Here is a 17739-nt window from a genome sequence, read left to right as displayed (position 1 = left end):
CCTCACGGTTCAGTTCATAATTTCAAAACATAACCGTTCTACTCTCAATTTCCTTCAGACGGGCCTGAAGCTGAGGGAATTCCGGCCCTTTTGCCAGGACGTCAGTATTGTTGCTGTTTGAATTCAAATCAATATTGGTCAAGAATTTGTTATAAATTTTTGAGTATATACACCAGACATTCTTCTGACCATCAGTAGAAACGAGTGGCTCAGAAACCTGTATATAGGCCATGGGCGGCTACCCAGGAAGGGGGTACAGCGCCCTATATAAAAGGGTCGTCTCGTCACCGCCCCTAACTCGGGCAGGATGTTCATTAATACTTCACTACCCTTATGTCCCAAAATCACTCCCAAGTTTCATGAACTATAGTACTTTCTAGCACACGAAAGAAAGGGAAATTTATTTCTCATAGTAGGGCTGAAATCCAATACGAAATTCACCCTTGAATTAGTCTTTGTTCTACCTGTTTCATTATTTCTTTTTCTTGTTTCCTTTATTTTGTACTCTAGATATATACTTTTTGTAAATATTGTGATTTTCTTGATTTTTTCAAAATGAATAGGAATTCATTAAAAGGATACATATCTCATCAGCGTAATGCGAGCTTGAAGCGCGAGCTTATGTTTTTAAATCATGATGTATCCTCGCTTATAAGACGGAGGTATAAATCGCCTTCAGTGGAATTCCTTTTCTGCGTCTTTATTTCTTTGCCTTTTCTCTTCATTTTTGTTTTCCTATTCTTTATTTGCACCTCCTAGCTCTCCCCTTTTTTGCGTCCCCTGAAAGCGGCACCCGGGGCATGTGCCCCTAATTGACCCCCTTTAGACACGCCACAATGAGAAAGGAAAGGAAAGAAAAGCCTGAGATAAATAATACAATGAAATGAAATAAAATAGAATAAGATTGGAAAAAAAACACTAGAATAAAATTAAATAGAAAATACAATGAAATTAATCATGAAATAAAATGAAACATTAAAAATCAAATAAAGTAAAGAAGTAAGAGAATGAAATGAAATTATATTTTTAAGCCACCCCGGGAGCCATCCCCCCTACGGTTCACAACATACACGTGAATTTGTAAACGCAAGTCTCGGCAATATGGAGGCACGGCAGTTTGACCGTCTATCAGCGCGAGCTACGGGCGAGCTACATGCATACGGTATGCGCATTACATGTAGGTATGGGAAAAAAATCCCATAGAGATTGTACACGGACTATTTGTATATGAGTGCACATGGTGAACATCGTAATGCATGCAGACAGGGAAATTCGATATTTTATGGTTTCCTAAATTTGTAACTCTTGTTGGACTAACACAATCAGAAGAGGCACATCTGGGAGGGATTAATGTAAGTTAAAGACAAAGTCAATTCCTACTCAATAAACTTCATTCATGGGCAGTTTTCACTAAATTCAGGCCCGTTATAAAAAAAAAATAAAAAACAAGGCCAGGCCAGCTCCACTCATAACGTTAGCCCGGTTAGCGTTAGGCCCTATTCGATTGATTGACGCTATTTTAGTATTGAGCTGATGTTTTTCACAGCCAGACTTAGCCCGATCAAGGCATCAGCCATCAGTGTTGAAATTACTTTTTATTTTTAGGAAGCGATTTTGAGGCCATATGATTATGATTTTGAAAAAACAAATATTAAGAGCCATTTTATAATTTTACCAGAGCCATTTTTTTTCATGAATCAAGATTTGTTTTCAGTGGCAGTGTATGTTGACAATTCACAAAGTCATGATTGGGTTGCGCATCACAGTTTGTCCTGCTTCTTCGTTCTAGTTTACCATGTTTACAAATTAATTTAATGTTAAACAATGTTTATTTAGATCTAGGCCTAGGCATGCTAGGGCCAGCCCTAGATCTAAGTTACTAAGTTAGGCGTAGATAATTGCGAATTATTTTTTTCTTCATTTTATTATTTAATTTGTTTTTTATTTGCCACGTTCATGACGTTAATGTTTACATCAATACATCTAGTGATGTAGCCCGTCATGGAACGTTAAGACTAATGAGTAATGTTTATTGTTTGTATCTCGTTACCTGGACGTTGACTTAGTCTATACAAGTTTGTCCATCAAATTGAATAGGATGAAGTTTATCAAATTTGTATTTAGAGGAATCCTCCAAGATATCGAGAGTTTGAAACTCGATAGGCATTTTTCTGAAGCGCCGCGCCTTCAGTTACACGTCAGAAAGGACCTTGAATGCGATGATGCATGAAAGCAAAAACTGTAGCTTCGCTGGCCTGCCTGCCGTAAACAGTAGACTGGACGGGCGCAGACAGGATCGATTTTCATTTTAGGAGTTGTACTTGGGCAGTTACGAGAGCGGTTCCAAAGCACATGAGGGTGGAATCGCTCATCCCTCAGTCTATTTTCAACCCTGCAAAGCATATTTTACCAGAGGCCCATGGGTTCAATAATTCTCATATAGTATCATACATGTATTTTCAACTTTCAAGTAACGTTTTGATTGTTTAACTGGCCAGCTTTTAAAAAATTAAAGTTGTAAGTCTGACTTTGGTTGGTTGGTTTGTTGGACATGCATGTAACGTTAGACTTGGCAAGGCCTACTGATTTTCAAACTGAAGACTTCATGTTGAAGTCTGATTCTGAAGTAAAAAATGAACAAATTCAGTTGACTTTTTTTTTTACTAGATCAAAAGTAACTGTTAGTATTTTAACTCTGCCATGGTTTGCACTCTATCAACTCAAGTGTCATGTCATTGCTGCTGTCAAAGTGTAGGGCCTATGCTAACTTCGTTTAGACCCAACTTTAGATCTAGATCTGGATCTACAGTCAGTAGAGACTAGAGTGCTGGTCAGCTTCAGAAAAATAGGATCGTCCCAGTTTACAGGAATCGTCTCTGTTTTCAAAAGATTTCTCCACACAAGAAATCTAGGAAGGTTCATTCACCTTGTCAAGTGCCTACACCAATCAAGTGCGCTAGAATCTAGTCAATGTAAACATATCAGGTCATGAAAAATAGACGGTGAACTTGGGCAGTAATTGCCATCTATGTCCCGCAGGGGTAAGTGAAAAAAAAACTGTCCACATAAACAAGGACAATCCCAATTTATCAATACACCATTTGTCTTGGTTTATGAGGATATATATAACAATCAAGCCCGATCAAGATATGAATGGATAAATCGTTTTTCTGTTTTAGTCATGAAAAAGGAAAAAGCGGAATTCGACTCTGTGGTTGTGTTTTGAAAACGCAAAAAGCAAATTGCAACACGCTTTCCGCTCTGTGATTTTGTTTTGCACAATCACTCCGCAAACGTCAAGATTGATGTCAATCTCTTATTTGCTTTTCGTTCATCAATATTAAAGCACGCCATCTACATCAACAAATGTCGAAAGGCTGGTGCCGTATTTCATAATAAATATGTTAATAGAATTCAAGTAAACCACCATTATATCATATATACACTTGCAAGCCGTGGGTGCCAATAAGGGCTAACTCTGTTTTGAAGGCTTTTAATCAGACTTCAAATCTTGGTCTTGGATTTTTTTTCTGAATCTTGCCTAAATATTTAATAAAAAAATACTGATCTTGTAAAAATCATTGAAGTTGAGATTCAAGCCCCCGTCAGCAAAAGGGACAAACCTCACATGACATAATGTTTTTACCGTTATGCCGCACAAGTCAAGCTTATCGGGTGTTGAATATTATGCTTTATAATTCGGCCATGAATATTCATGAGGCATAGTCTGACCAAATTAAGCCTATTGAGTACTTCGTCAGGGGAAATGACGCCAATATAGTCTTAACCTTCTTAGCCTTTTTAGAGGAGATTACAATGTAGCCTACTTGAAAGGAAATGTCAATGTGTATGTTTAATTTACCAGAATTTGATATATTCACTTTCCTTGTAAAACATATGAATTTTGTAAAGGAATATATCACTGTAATATGTTTGTGTACAATGATGATTCTAGAAAGTGGGGCTTTCATTTTAGCTGTTAATTATTGAAATGGTTAATCATGTTTTTATGGTTCATTCACTTAGATCGAAATGTCCTTTTTTTGTTGAAAAATTAGGGGCTGATTGCACGTACATGTAAGGGTCTTTGCAAGAACTATCTTTCGTGTTGCCCATTTATTATGATGTGCCATGTGAAATACATTTTAAATAAAGGTCTGCAAACATTTTACATGTCCATAAGAGTATTAAACAGAATCTTTTATAAAATGTGATATATCTCATGCAATTATACAAAAATTGACTAAAAGCTAGCTAACAAATTTCAGAAACACCCTAACGGTTCTTGGTTTTTTTAAAGGTTTGAGTAATGCTTTACTGAAAATTATTTTCAGCTCAGCTAGAATCCTTTTCTCTTACTCGATCAATTTCATTTGTCGTAATTATTGCACAGTTGCTATTAATTGTAGATGATTTACATGTAGATATCTTGTTATTTGTTCATCTTTCAGAGACAGCAACATGACAGAAGAAAGTCCCAGAAAAAGGGTAAGAATCAAAACAAATCATTTTATTCTGACAAGATAATATTTGTATTTTTGTTTTTCAATAATGTATTTTATGTTGTTGTATTTAGGGGTCTGAGCTGGTTTCATTCTTCAAACATTCTACATGCATATGGAATTAATTTTAATTCATCTTCACACAAATTTGAGTCCGTGCATGTATTCAACACCTGTCATTATTTCAATTTGCTTTTTGATCAGCCATTGAAGCCGAAAAAAGGAACATGTCACATGTTAAAGGAAATGTGGTTCATTATTGTGACTTTTTTAAAACTTTGTGTTCAGTATGATCTGATCTACATGTGTAAAAAGAAATCTGCAAACTTGACATACATGTACAATACATGATGTTCATCTTATGGGTATTCTTGTGTGGTGTTCAAACCCACCATCACTACACGATCCGACTATGAGAATATTTGTTTAACAAAATGCATTTTAAATGTAATAGATTCAAGAAGTAAAATTATTTTATTTCAAGTTTAGCAAACTTGGCGTAATGATAGAAATACTGAAATCAAATTCCTGCTTTGCTGCAAATCTTTTGTTTGGAATAAAGTCCTAATCAGCTTCAGACCGCTGATGACATTTCATATTTGGAATTGAATATGGTTTAATTCCTACAGAAGCTCAAAATAGACTGGACTTTTGATTTATGGTGTTCATACCACTGTTTAGAACTTTGATCATTAATATTTTTAAATTTAGAAGTTCATACCAAAGGCTCTTACAATTTCTTTGATATTCAGAGGGTAATGGATTGTGTATTTGATCAAATTTGAATGAAAAGTTACATGTACATGTGCATTAGCTTAGTTTAATTAAGATCTTTTTCCCGTTTATTTTGTTATGAATGAATAAAAAGAGTGGGAAATTAATCTTGGCCATCTTATTATCGATTATGTGTTGGGAGGTAGTAAATTTTGTATTGATGTTCATGTATGATATTGTTTTCAGGCAAGGCTGTGTGAGGATGAGGTGGATAGTCTTTGTAAACCTGATCTGCAGGAACACATCAAAAAACAGGATGAATATATAGCAGAGCTGGAGGCAAGACTAGAGATGAGTGCTGCCAGTACTAGTAACAATGGTAAGAACATGTCATGGATTTATTTACTAATGATAGTTGGTGCCTGGACAAAGCTGTCAGGTTCCTCCAGGCAAGAGAAGTGCTACTGGCAGTTGAAAGGGATTGCAAGGAGATTGGTCTACTACTCATTGCCAAGAAGACAAAGGTAATAAAGGTGCCTGTAATATATTCATGGCACCACTATTACATGTACAACCATAGATGGTGCAGTACATGTACTTACATGAAAGATGAAGAGTGACTTCAGATATCTGGGTTTCTGGATTACATCGACGGACATCGGGATTAGACGTGCCCTCACATGGAATCCCTTGCATAGCATGAGGAAAGTCTGGAAGTTCAAATTTAAAGATGCCGTAAAAGAGCGACTTCTTGTTTCAACAATTGAGTCTGTGCTGCTGTATGGATCAGACACAGCCCAAAAAGAGAAAGCCCTGGATGGAATTTTATACACACGTGCATGTGTGCTTCCGATAGCTCTAAATGTGTCATGGAGTGATTACATACAAAATTTATATGGTGGTCTGCCAAACAGTGCTTGAGAGAAGGATGACGTTAGCAGGAAGGACACTGTGTGTGGCACATGCACAAAGGTTGCGCGAGACTTGAAAGTAAACAGAGAGCGACACGGTCAACTAATTTTGTGTAGCAGATTTGTCGCGAAAAATGTTGAGTCCCCTAGTATTATGGTTGAGCTTTTTAACATTCATTTGAATGGCCTTATAACTCAACCTTCCATATTGGTTGCATATTGTTCCTGTGTACAGTGCAATTACCTTTTTGGGAGACACAGATTTCTTTCTATTTGTTTTTGTTCCAAAGGCTGTAACTTTTCCATCAAATGTAAAGTTTCTTTTACGAATAAGCCATGAGCTTGGGGGCCTGCTATAGAAAAATTTACCTTTAAATGCATTTTAAAGAATCAAATGCAAGTTCTAAATGACCTTTTCTGATCGAATTTAAATCAGGTTGTATCAAGTTTTGCTTTGCGTGTGATTGCATTTTATTTTTCAATGGGGCCCCTGGAATGTGATTAATTCTTTGGAATATATATTTTCCTAGGAATATCTGATGATATTTCTAGGGGTGATCTATTTTTTTTTTTAATTTTGAAGGTGATGGAGAGGACAAGCTTCGTCATCTCAAGGCAGCTCGCCGTGAACAGCTTCTTGTTATGAGATTGACCACCAAGGAACAGGAACTACATGAACTAGCTGTAAGTATTCAGTACCCTACAACATGGTAATAATAATAGGCATTTATATAGCGCTATCTATCCAGAAATAATCTATTTGGTGGTGCACTATTATTATTACCCCAGCATTAGCTTGAGCTGCCTTCCAGCGCTCAGTGCATTCAAGGAATGTATCCTGCCGGTTACCCATTCACCTCACATGGGTTGAGTGCAGCACAATGTGGGTAAATTTATTGCTGAAGGAAAGAATGCCATGGTTGAGATTGAGAATTGAACCGATATTACTCTGATTGAAAGACGAGATCCGTAACGACTAGACCTATTGTTTAAATTAATTAATCATAACTCTGAGTCTATGGCAAATCCTTAAGAAAATATATAATTTGCTTGTTATAAAGTGTATACTAGTATGTTAAGGATCCATTACCCCCAGTACTGGTAGCAAAGTGATCAAAATCTACTAGATCAAAATCTACAAAGTTTACAGTGAAGAAAACTTTTTTTATTATTTAAATAATAATATGATAAAAAAAAATCCTTTTTTGTTTGTTTCTGACAGATCTATTACTGAAAATTGTAATTGTTGTTAGATCACTAAAGGTCAGATATATCATCAATCAGGGCTGTAGGTACTAGCATCAAATACTATCAGTTGCCGGGGGGGGCACTTGACCAAAAAAGTGGTAGGGGCGTGCCGCGGGCGAGACAAAAAACGGGGGCCTTGGAGCGGGCTTATTGTAAAAAGGAGGGTCCTCGGAACGGGCTTCGGAACGACAAATGTTTGTAAAAACGGGGGTCCTTGGAACGGATCGCCAGCGTGTGAGCTTGTATGCCTCCCTACGGAACGGTCATGCGTGCATGATGCAGCTAGCGTGGCCTCCGCCGGGGAGCTCTGCGGCCGCTTTTCACCAAAATTGCAGCTCATTCAACGCGATCGGAGCGGCGTAACGAAAAAACATGCGAAGATTTTTAACGGATTTCTCTCTTCTTTTTTCTCGATAAGAAAATGCTATGCCTTGGAGCGGCTTTCTGTGTTCTTTTTCTCAACAAGGCAAAAATGCTATGCCTTGGAATGGAAATTTGAGTGTAAAAATGGGGGTCCCCTCTGCGGCACATATCCACTATGCATTATATACTGAGTGCCCCCCCCCCGGGTCAGTTGACAGTTGGTCTGGGGTGCAGTTCTAGGGGGCTGTTTCATAAAGCTGTTTAAACTTAAGAACGACCAGCGATCCTTATGCGCTAAACCATCGCCAATGTATATACCATTTACCATAGGAAAGGATCACCAGTTCTTAAAGTCCCTCTTAACTTACGAACAGCTTTATGAAACACTCACCAGGAAGCTGTATGTAACGAAACGCTTGAGTTTACGAAAGACTGGTACATGCCCTTATGCTGTGATTTTCCCTAATATTTTAAGGAGGCACTTATTAAGTTCCTATAACCCTATTCAATATTTAACAAGTTCAACTTTTCATTTGGATACTTAGCAATCAGAATTTGGATCTACTATTAGTTCTTAATTGAAATTCAATTGATGTGAATTGGAATGATTGAAAATCTGTCTTTTCACCAAAGAACATGTTCCCATGTTCCCGTCATTCATCATTATAGGTCAAGTTAACCCCAATTATAAGTTGATTTTAATTAAACGAGAGAATTTTTTTTTTCTTAAGAATTTTTTACCGACACCATTTCATTCAGTAACAACATTAAATTAACTGATGTCCGTGAGAATTATTCCTTAGATGGACAAATATTTTTCATTTCTCATCTTAGTAATTCATAGCAAATGGCAGAGAATTGCCATAGGAGCAATCGTTAACAGAGCAATAATAAAGATTAACGGTGCGATCATTAACAGAGAAATTAATAAGATATTGATTTTAACCCTATTTATGCTGTTTTGTCTTTCATGAAATAGAATCAGCTTGCAGATAAGAATCAAAATGCGAGCACAGCACAGCTTCGAGCTGCCACTGTGGATCCTGCTCTTAATCTCTTGATTCAACGTCTGAAGAAAGAACTGGAGGACAAGACCACCAACCTTCAACAAGCTCATGAGGATATGGCTGCTTGGAAATTCACTCCTGACAGGTAAACAACTTGAATATTTGGCTGAGAAGGGCAAGTCCTTTGTAATACATATACTTGCATAGAAGTGATGGTGTCACAATTAACTCTTTGTTTGAATTTCAGCTTTTTGATACAATATCATATTTTTATTTTGGGGTAAAATGGGTGAAGTGGATGGAGCTTATACTGCAAAAATGTATCTGGAATATTATTTATTTCTCATCACCATCGTCACTTATTTATTTAAAGAGGAATGGAGAAAGTGCATGCATGTATGTTGTGTGCTGAAATGCCAGGATCCAATGATCGGGATGATGATCTTTCTGTAATGTGCTTTTATATAGAGACTTTGTTCCAATGTATTAAAGGTAAATGCTAGTTTTGGTAACGATATCAAAATGAGTTCGTACATAATCCAATGTAATGACCACCAAAGTGTCTGTATAAATAAAACGCATGTGCCAAAGGATTCTGGAAGAAATTGTGTAATTGCTGAGAAATCAAATAAGCACAGGATTCGGGTAGAGCGTCGGGCCCGACGCTCTAAGCAATAATTATACATTGTCCCACGTGCGCTTATCTGTGTTGGGGATCTTCGGTGTGAACATTTTTCAGCGTAGATTTCAAGATTTCAAGATTTCACAAAGTTCAGTTAATGTAACTGTACCAGATCTAGATCTTCGATGATATACTGACAATTAAGCCTTGTTTTACAGACTTTCTCATGAAATCAGTGTTTACTGCAACTACTGGAATTTCTCTATAAGTGGTATAGGAGCGCCTTGAGCACCTAACAAGGTGGATATGTGCACAATATAAATATCCTATATTATTATTATTGTTATATAAAAGCGGAATGTTATTATTATATATACTCGTTTATTCTCTTTACATTTCAGTCAAACTGGGAAGCGTTTGATGGCTCGTTGTCGTACACTGATCCAGGAGAACCAAGAGCTTGGTAAACAAGTATCTCAGGGAAAGGTAGCCCAAGTGGAAGCAGAACTAGCTCTGCAGAAAGAAATCAATGAAGAACTCAAGAACAGCCAGGATGGTAGGAAGGATGATTCCATCACATTTACTCTGCTCGGCTGTAAATTCCCCTTACTGTTCATATGACTAACTTCAGTCCTGGATGTAACAGGCCTTGAATACCCTTCTAGCAAAGGAGGGTTCCCTGCAAAAGCGGGGGTTCCGGCAAAAAGCTATAACCCAACCTTAATCTAACTTAAATCCCTATTCCACAGAGAGCAAGACCTCTGAAAAACTGCTCTAAGACCATGACACTGAGGTCTTTCACGATTCCTGATGGATCTTTCAATGGTCTTTGTGGTCCTCCTGAGTCCCAAAACATTGAAACGGTTCAAAACAGTCTTTCAAAAGTCTTTCAGGAAAGTAGTTTCTGGTTGTCTTCTCGCAGTCTTTCAGTGGTCTTTCGATGAACTTTCAAAGTTTTTAGTCTTTCCATGATCTTCCGACAGTCTCTCAAGATTTTTGTGGAGATCGCTGAAAGAGTCACGAGAGGTCATTGAAAGATCACCGAAAGACCAGAAAAAGTCCATGGAAAAAATTCTGAAAGATCAATTGTTGCATAAAAGATCTCTGAAAGACCATTGAAAGAAATTTATAGGACTAGTCTAAGTCCAGTTAGAAGTATCAATCAGTCTTTCAGAGTTCTTTGAGGAATCTTTCCGAGCCATTCCACAGAGATGACAAATTTCAATTTTTGGTCTTTCAAAGGTCTCCCCCCTCTGTGGAATGGGGGCCTTAAAACCCATTTGCTACCCTAACCCTAACCCTGCATCTTCGACAAAATAAAGCCTGGAGCAATTGTTGCAGGAGCAAATGTTGTGTCAACAAAATGAGAATAGGGACGTTCAGATTTTCACACTGAGACATAGGACTGCATAGAATGTGAAATGTTTGATTGATCAAATGCAAACTTAATAGTGATTAGACCTGAGACAAAGAGAGATTATGGCATATCCACTCTACCTATCTTGATCATACATGTATTGCGACTGTGCACTGTTGAAGAGATGTTTTTGCACATTATAAATGTCTTTATTAGTATTATTATCCTTTATAATGTTCTTTTTGTTAGACTGAATCAATAGTACTTCCAAAGCCAAATTGTATACATAGATTGTTAAGTCCATAGTTATTAGTATCAGTCTTTTCTAAATCACTTTAAAACATTATCTGGCACACTAAAAAAAAAAAACTTATACTGGAACTCGACTTGTTGAAACCTCTTTTACCAGCACACATTTGCTTTGTTTTGTGTCCTTTCTACAGAGATGTACGAGATGGTGATCCAACTGAACGACGAAGGGGAGGGCATGCAGAGTACCATCGTAGCACTTCAGCAAGAACTCAAAGAGAAAAAGCTGGAAATTGCCAGATTGACTTATGCTGCAGAGTCTGCCGGGATACTCCTGACCCCCGACTCAGTAGCCGACATGAAACATGAACCTCAGCTTGAAGACAATGAGGAGCAAAACATGCAGCCGGTTAGTCCAACAAATATGCAAGAAAGCACAGAGGGTAAGCATGTAGAACCTTGTAAAGAGCTTGTAGACTATGAAGAAGAAAAGAAGGAGGTGGAGGAGGTGATGATGGAGGAGAAGAAGGAAGAGGAGTCATTTGATAAGCAGATACCTGATGTGAGAACTACAGAATACATAGATGAAGAGACACCAATGGAGGTGATGTCCCCGCATGATCAAGGTCCGGTGGAAAATAAGAGTTTGTCTGTGGAACCTTGGTGCAACCCATCCCACTTCGTCGAGTCTCCTGCTAGCCCGGTTGAGGAGGACCGCCGTAGTGCAGCTGATGAACCTGTCATCGGTGATGCAGATTTCAGGACAGAGGCGCCGTCCCAGGAGACGTGCGAACCACCCAACCCTGCGGCGGAAGGCGAGGAAATCCCTAAATTCCAAGGAGGGAATTCTCCCGAAGCTCCAGACTCCAATGGTCAGTTGTTGATTGGAGATAGCCCTTCAGAACAGGAGCAAGTGGAAAGTACAGACTTCAGAGACCTTGTGAAGGAGGAAGAAGCGCAAGTCAGGACTCCAGTGGAGGAATCTTCTCAGGGAAGCTTACAGAGCGAGGATGCTCCCGAGATTGATGCTGTCAGTTCAAGGACGGGTGGCAGGTCAGGAACCCTGACCCCAGAATTCAGTACGAATGGCGATGACAGCCATTCTGAACCCCTTCTTTTCATACCCCAAAATAACGGGAAACAATCCGATCATGGGAGGTTGGGGGAGAGTGAGAATTGTGATTATGACGATGATAAAGAATCAAACACCTTGGGTAGAGATCATAGTACTTTCGGGGCTGCTATTGAGGGAGAGTTCAGCAGCAGTCTCGACGATGAATCCGACAAACAATCCGAAATTACCGACAAACAATCTGATATTTCTGATAAACAATCCGATGTCACTGATAAACAGTCAGACATCACCGATAAGCAGTCTGACGAAACGACTATTGATAATAATAACGGGCTGTCTAACCCAGGGGACGGAATAGATAGTAACTTGTCTAGTCCTCAAGAAGAACAAAATTGTGTGTCGGATGGGGAATTTGTAAGGACGACAGACAATGTGATAAACAAATCCATCAATTCAGTTTCATACAGTAACAGTCCAGATGAAAGGACTGATTTAGAACAGTGCGAAGAGATCCCTTCCGCTACAAACTCTAATCCCGAAGAGATTTCTGTCTGAGTCAACAATCGCACTAGTAAATCGAGCTTAACTTCACAAACTTCAGACAGTGTATCATAAAAATCTATGTTCCCTGTTCAGCCTCATGTTTTTTTTATGTTTAATGAAAGTAATTGTAACTTGTGATATCTTTGGTGCACTTACAGTATCTTCTTTTTCTATCCTTGTCAAGAAAATATAAAGTCATGTTTTCAGAGATGCCAACCCATGATCCTGTATTGAAATGTAAGCTGACAGATATTTATTCTGTAATTCTGCATTTGTGTCATTGCTAATGATGAATGTAAATTGCATGGTAAAATAAGATTTGTTTCACCTTAAGTTTGCATTTTACCCTTTTTTCAAGGGGAAGTGCTTAACATTTGTGACAAAGTGAACGCATTTTTTTTGTTGTGGTTGAATAGCGTCAGGTATAGAGCCCAAAAGTCTGTATACATGAGAAGAGTGAAAAGTCCTGATACATATTATGCCTATTTCTGTTGCATCAGTGTCCTTAATCCTTTGCTAAATGGTGTTTACAGGGAAAAATAAATCATTGAAATTATTCTTGCACATTGTCAAATTTCCAACTTGAAAACAAATTCTTTTTTGATATCCATTTATTTCAGACTTAAAAAAGAGGATAAAATGCAGTATTAGGAAATATTAAGTATATTACCATGTTGAAAAATGCAAATCGGGGAATAAAAATCAAAGAATTTGTCAAATAGACTTCAAATAACTTATTGTCACAAAAAAAAGTGTCCATTCAGTGTAGATGTATCAATCCATAATTAGTGTGCACATTGCACCACCACTAGATATATTCCCATGTTCATGTTCTTATGAACAATTATTTTTCCATTGTAACACAGATTCATTTTATATTTTGTGGAAAGTGTTATGAAAACAAAGGAAAGAATAGTACCATCATTATTTGGCTGAGACAATCGGGGCAATTTAAAAAAGAACTACATTTTCATCATTAAAAATATCTCCATTTTCGAAAAAAAAGTATTGTCTTTTCAAATATGAAGTTCATAAATGTCTCTATTCCTTGGTATGTCTCAGGTCGAGGAGAATATGTCCGGTCTAATTTTGATATTCTATGCACAATGTACTTTTCAAGTTATGCATAAGGTATGGTTCTATTCTAGGTATTTCAAAATCAATTTAATTTTGGAGATGTTTGTTTTGAATTTAAATTCAAACACACCATTTATTTTCAATAGCTCTCTCCCCTTCAATCTTTTGTCTGATGGCTCTGTTACACAAAAGGTTTGTCATCAATTGCTAGGTGGCCAATGGCCAATCAAGGTCACCGTTCCAAATGATGACCAGTAAAGATACCTTAACAGAAATGTTACAGATGGATGTGCAATCAATTGCAAACCCTTTTGTGACAGGGCCCTAGAACATTATGGCACCACCGGCAGAAAGAGACACACCCAGATTGATGTACTTGTGAAACTGGGACCAAGGAGGGGTCTTTACTCCTGAGGCATTTATTATTTTCATTTTTTGCTAGTTTTATATCTTGGATTTCGTTTTTTTTTTTATTACTTTTTTTTTTAATAATTGTTTTCTTGCCATTTTGTAACCTACTCAAGATTTGCAGGTTAGTCATTTCTTTACAGGATTACTCTTCAAGTTGTTGCAGAGTGGGTTTTTGATACCCAAAGTTGATGGCCATCTTGGATCTCTCCATAACACCTCTCAGAGACCAGGGACCCATTGCATAACAATTTTGCCATAGAAAACTCTGGCAAAAATATTGCCTGAGTTTTTCTTTCATGCAACAGGGCCCAGGTGGATGTTTCATCAAGCTGTTCAAATGTTATGAGGGATTTTGCTGATGACTAATGACTTTTATTGTGGTATATGATATACACCAGATTTCTACTGTGTTGAATTAGTTGCTAAGACGGGGTCATCAGTCATTTGTAAAGTCGTTTGTAACTTACGATTAGCTTTATGAAACAGTCGGCATGTAACGGAACTTTAATACAATATATAATTTGTCATGAAAGATAAAAAATATCATGGTCTTGACTAGGCAGCCAATAAAAATCAAGGTTTCTTTGGTATTGACCTTAATCGTAATTCTTTATGAAAAATAGGCCTCGGGCCTTTGGAGCAAAAATTGAAATTGGTGGGAAAATCATTTGCATATTTGGATAATTAATATTTTATGCCTTTTGCATATTTGGATAATTCATTTTTTATGCCATTTATCCATGAATTACAAGATGTACCTGAAGATATGCATCAATGAAAATAATAGTGATATTATGAATGATTATGATTACTTAAATATTTATGATAATGATAGCAGTAATTATAATACTAAATAGAATTAATTATAATAATCCTAATGAAAATTATCATTTATTTCTTCTGCACACTTTTGTCACTTTTGTGTGTACTTCTTTAAAGATAAATTAAGAGAAGAGATGCATTTTTTAATAGATATTTTAAAGATATCAACCTAGGTTGTATCAAAGAAATCAAGGAACTGCTTTAAAGTATGTTAGTACATTAATGGGGAAAGGTTGGCATCTCTGAAAATTCTTATCATATTTTCGTTCTGTTATGTCATGTATGTCAGCTTACATTACTTCCAGATCTCTCCAACCAAAATGCATATGTCAACTACGTTTCCTGTTTAAAAAGGTAGGGTCCATGGATGGAAAAACATTTGAGAGTCCCTTATAGATTCTCTTGCAATGGTACTGGAAAAGACCTGGGTCCCAAAGCACAAGGGTTTGCGATTGATCGTACGCTTGATTTTTACGATTGATTGTACATTGTAGTCAATGCAATCAGTCGTAGAAAAATGTTTTATGATCATTGCTAAGCTTTGTGTTACGGGCCCCTGGGTTTCATAATACAAAACTTAGCCATTGATCGCAGAACAGATTTCAACAAATGAACACAATATAAATTGAACAGCAATTGAACACAATATAAAATCAAATGTAAAAATTAAATCATACATACAGATGTTCTTGCTTAGTGTTTTGTTTGTGGTAGCAAGTGGTGATCAATCACCCCTCGTGATTAAGGAGCATTCAGACGTGATCTATCACAACTGGTGATTGATAACGATATCCATTGCAACTAGCGATAATGTCCAGGGGGGGGGGGATGTCTTGCCTAAAGCCCAGTGCACACAATGCGATGCTATTGCACTGAAATATGGTTGGAATAAGTTGCCAGTCGTGTCTTGGTGCAATCGCATTGCAGGCCAGCCTGCACATTGCAAGCGCTCTGCAACGCGCTGCATCTACATGGTGCCTATGCACTGATACAGGGCCGATTTGATGCATGGTTTTTTGCCATCTCTGAGTTGCCATTTGTCCCAGATTTGGGGGTACAACATGTTCATTTCAGATTTTTAGACTTAAATCAAATGTCAACTGAAATTTAAAATTTGAGGTCTAACCTTGACCAATGATCATTCAACTTCAGCTCTGAAGCAGTTAAACCAATTTAGGCCAGTCAAATAGTCATTTTCCAATTTACTATTTCGAGTTGCTTGAAGATCCAGTGCAACAACCTAATTACGTGACCGGGGATAGACTCGGCCAGAAGAACGACCATGATTTTGGCCAGTGGTTTGTTTATGTGTTCATTGTTGGCGTAGGAATTGGTCATGATGTCATTGTCTAGGACAAATCTGATTGGCTGAAATTACCAAAATTGCAAAAGAATCCCTGGAAGATTTGACATGTCAGATGTCTGAGATTAGGTCTGCTATTTTTCTGCAACATGTCGGATTGCAGTTGCAGAGCGTTGCAGGTTGGCGCACACAGGATTTTGTTGCAATCGGATCTTAGTGCTATTGCTTCACTTAATGTGCGCTGGGCTTTAATGGATGGATGAATGACATATATCTCAATAGACGTCTTGCTAAAAGACATTTAATACTTTGGGAGTTAAACCCTGGCCCTTATACTTTTAAAGTTTTGGGTCTCGTCTACAGCACCTTAATTGAGAGTTCATGTGTAATATTTGGTATAGTTGAACTGGATAAGTTATATGATTATAAAAGTGTAAGTGATTTGATAATATGTCAATTGTTTCCCGTGGAATGAAGGATCACATTGTTAACCCAAACTACACAGAGTCGTGCTTCTCTGATCCTTTGTCATTTTTTTTTACTTACGGACATTGTAATCCTGAACCTACCGAAATTGACCTTGTTATTTATCGTCAGAAATAAACATATTTTCCCGTTTGCAATGCATATCATTGTTGATTAAGTCAAAATTCATGAATTCAATTCATGAAAGCTTCTCTTGAAGAGCTAAAATCTTAGGCAGATGCAATTCCTTTGAAAATATTCTGAAATAAATCCAGCGTAGCAATCCAAAGATAAATTTTGAACCAATAATTGCAGTGTAGTACGGACATGATCTATGTACAGCCTACAGGTCATGTTTGATATTTGTTCAAAATGGAACAATATCTATGATGATGATTTCTCAATATTTCCCTGAGTAAGTAATACGACGGGTGTATGAAAGATACCATATGCAAGGTGTATTGTGGGTAGAATTGTAAAAGGGGCTTCGAATTGTTCACTTTTGTGAATCATCATTAAAGTTGCATTGAAGCAACAATGTCAAAAAAGTGACAACACTCTTGTGTATAGATGTACTCTAAAAAAAGTATTTTGGTTGTTTCATTCCAAGTCATTGGCTGTCTTGAATATTTTTTTAAAAGTATTATGTAAAAAAAAAACCTTATGATTGTCCCATGCCGATTTCAGAGTTGGAAGAAGTACTAATGTGCTTGTAGAATGTTGAAATGTTACTGAATTTCTGACAATGTGACCACTTAATGTGACCACCCGGCTTTAATAAAATCTACAATAATCCTCTATGCATGGTTCTCTCCTATGTGCCAAAATCGTGCCAATACTTGGGATTCAAAAATTGTTTAAAAAAAGAATTAACTTTTGGGAACCGTAAAATAAAGCTTAGTGATTGATTATGGAGCTGATTTTATGATTGATTGCTGTGAGTGATCATAATAATAATAATATAGGTTTATTTACCCAGGGAAGCCACTTCAGTTCTGAAAACTGTTCTCCCAGCAGGCCCTGCTATTATTACCCCGGCTTTAGCTGGGCTGCCTAGGCGATCAAAGCAT

The 17739-nt window shown here is 37.3% G+C and overlaps 1 protein-coding gene across 3 annotated transcripts; it reads left to right on the top strand.

Moving 5' to 3' along the window:
* The first annotated feature begins 1067 nt into the window (after positions 1-1067).
* LOC121413726 (enolase-phosphatase E1-like) lies at positions 1068-17240 on the top strand. 3 transcript variants are annotated; one of them, XM_041606653.1, is made up of 7 exons: positions 1068-1181; positions 4452-4488; positions 5463-5595; positions 6711-6811; positions 8718-8890; positions 9769-9923; positions 11168-17240. In XM_041606653.1, exons 1-7 carry the CDS (start codon positions 1102-1104, stop codon positions 12601-12603), a joined length of 2115 nt encoding a protein of 704 aa, XP_041462587.1. In that variant the 5' UTR covers positions 1068-1101; the 3' UTR covers positions 12604-17240. The 3 variants fall into 3 exon arrangements, with proteins under 3 accessions (XP_041462587.1, XP_041462589.1, XP_041462588.1); XM_041606655.1 differs by having other exon boundaries at positions 1112-1177; XM_041606654.1 differs by lacking the exon at positions 1068-1181 and adding an exon at positions 1188-1352.
* The last annotated feature ends 499 nt before the right edge of the window (positions 17241-17739 follow it).

This window comes from Lytechinus variegatus, chromosome 4, assembly GCF_018143015.1.
Source record: "Lytechinus variegatus isolate NC3 chromosome 4, Lvar_3.0, whole genome shotgun sequence".
NCBI lineage: Eukaryota > Metazoa > Echinodermata > Echinoidea > Temnopleuroida > Toxopneustidae > Lytechinus > Lytechinus variegatus.
This window is presented reverse-complemented; position numbering and strand designations above follow the sequence as displayed.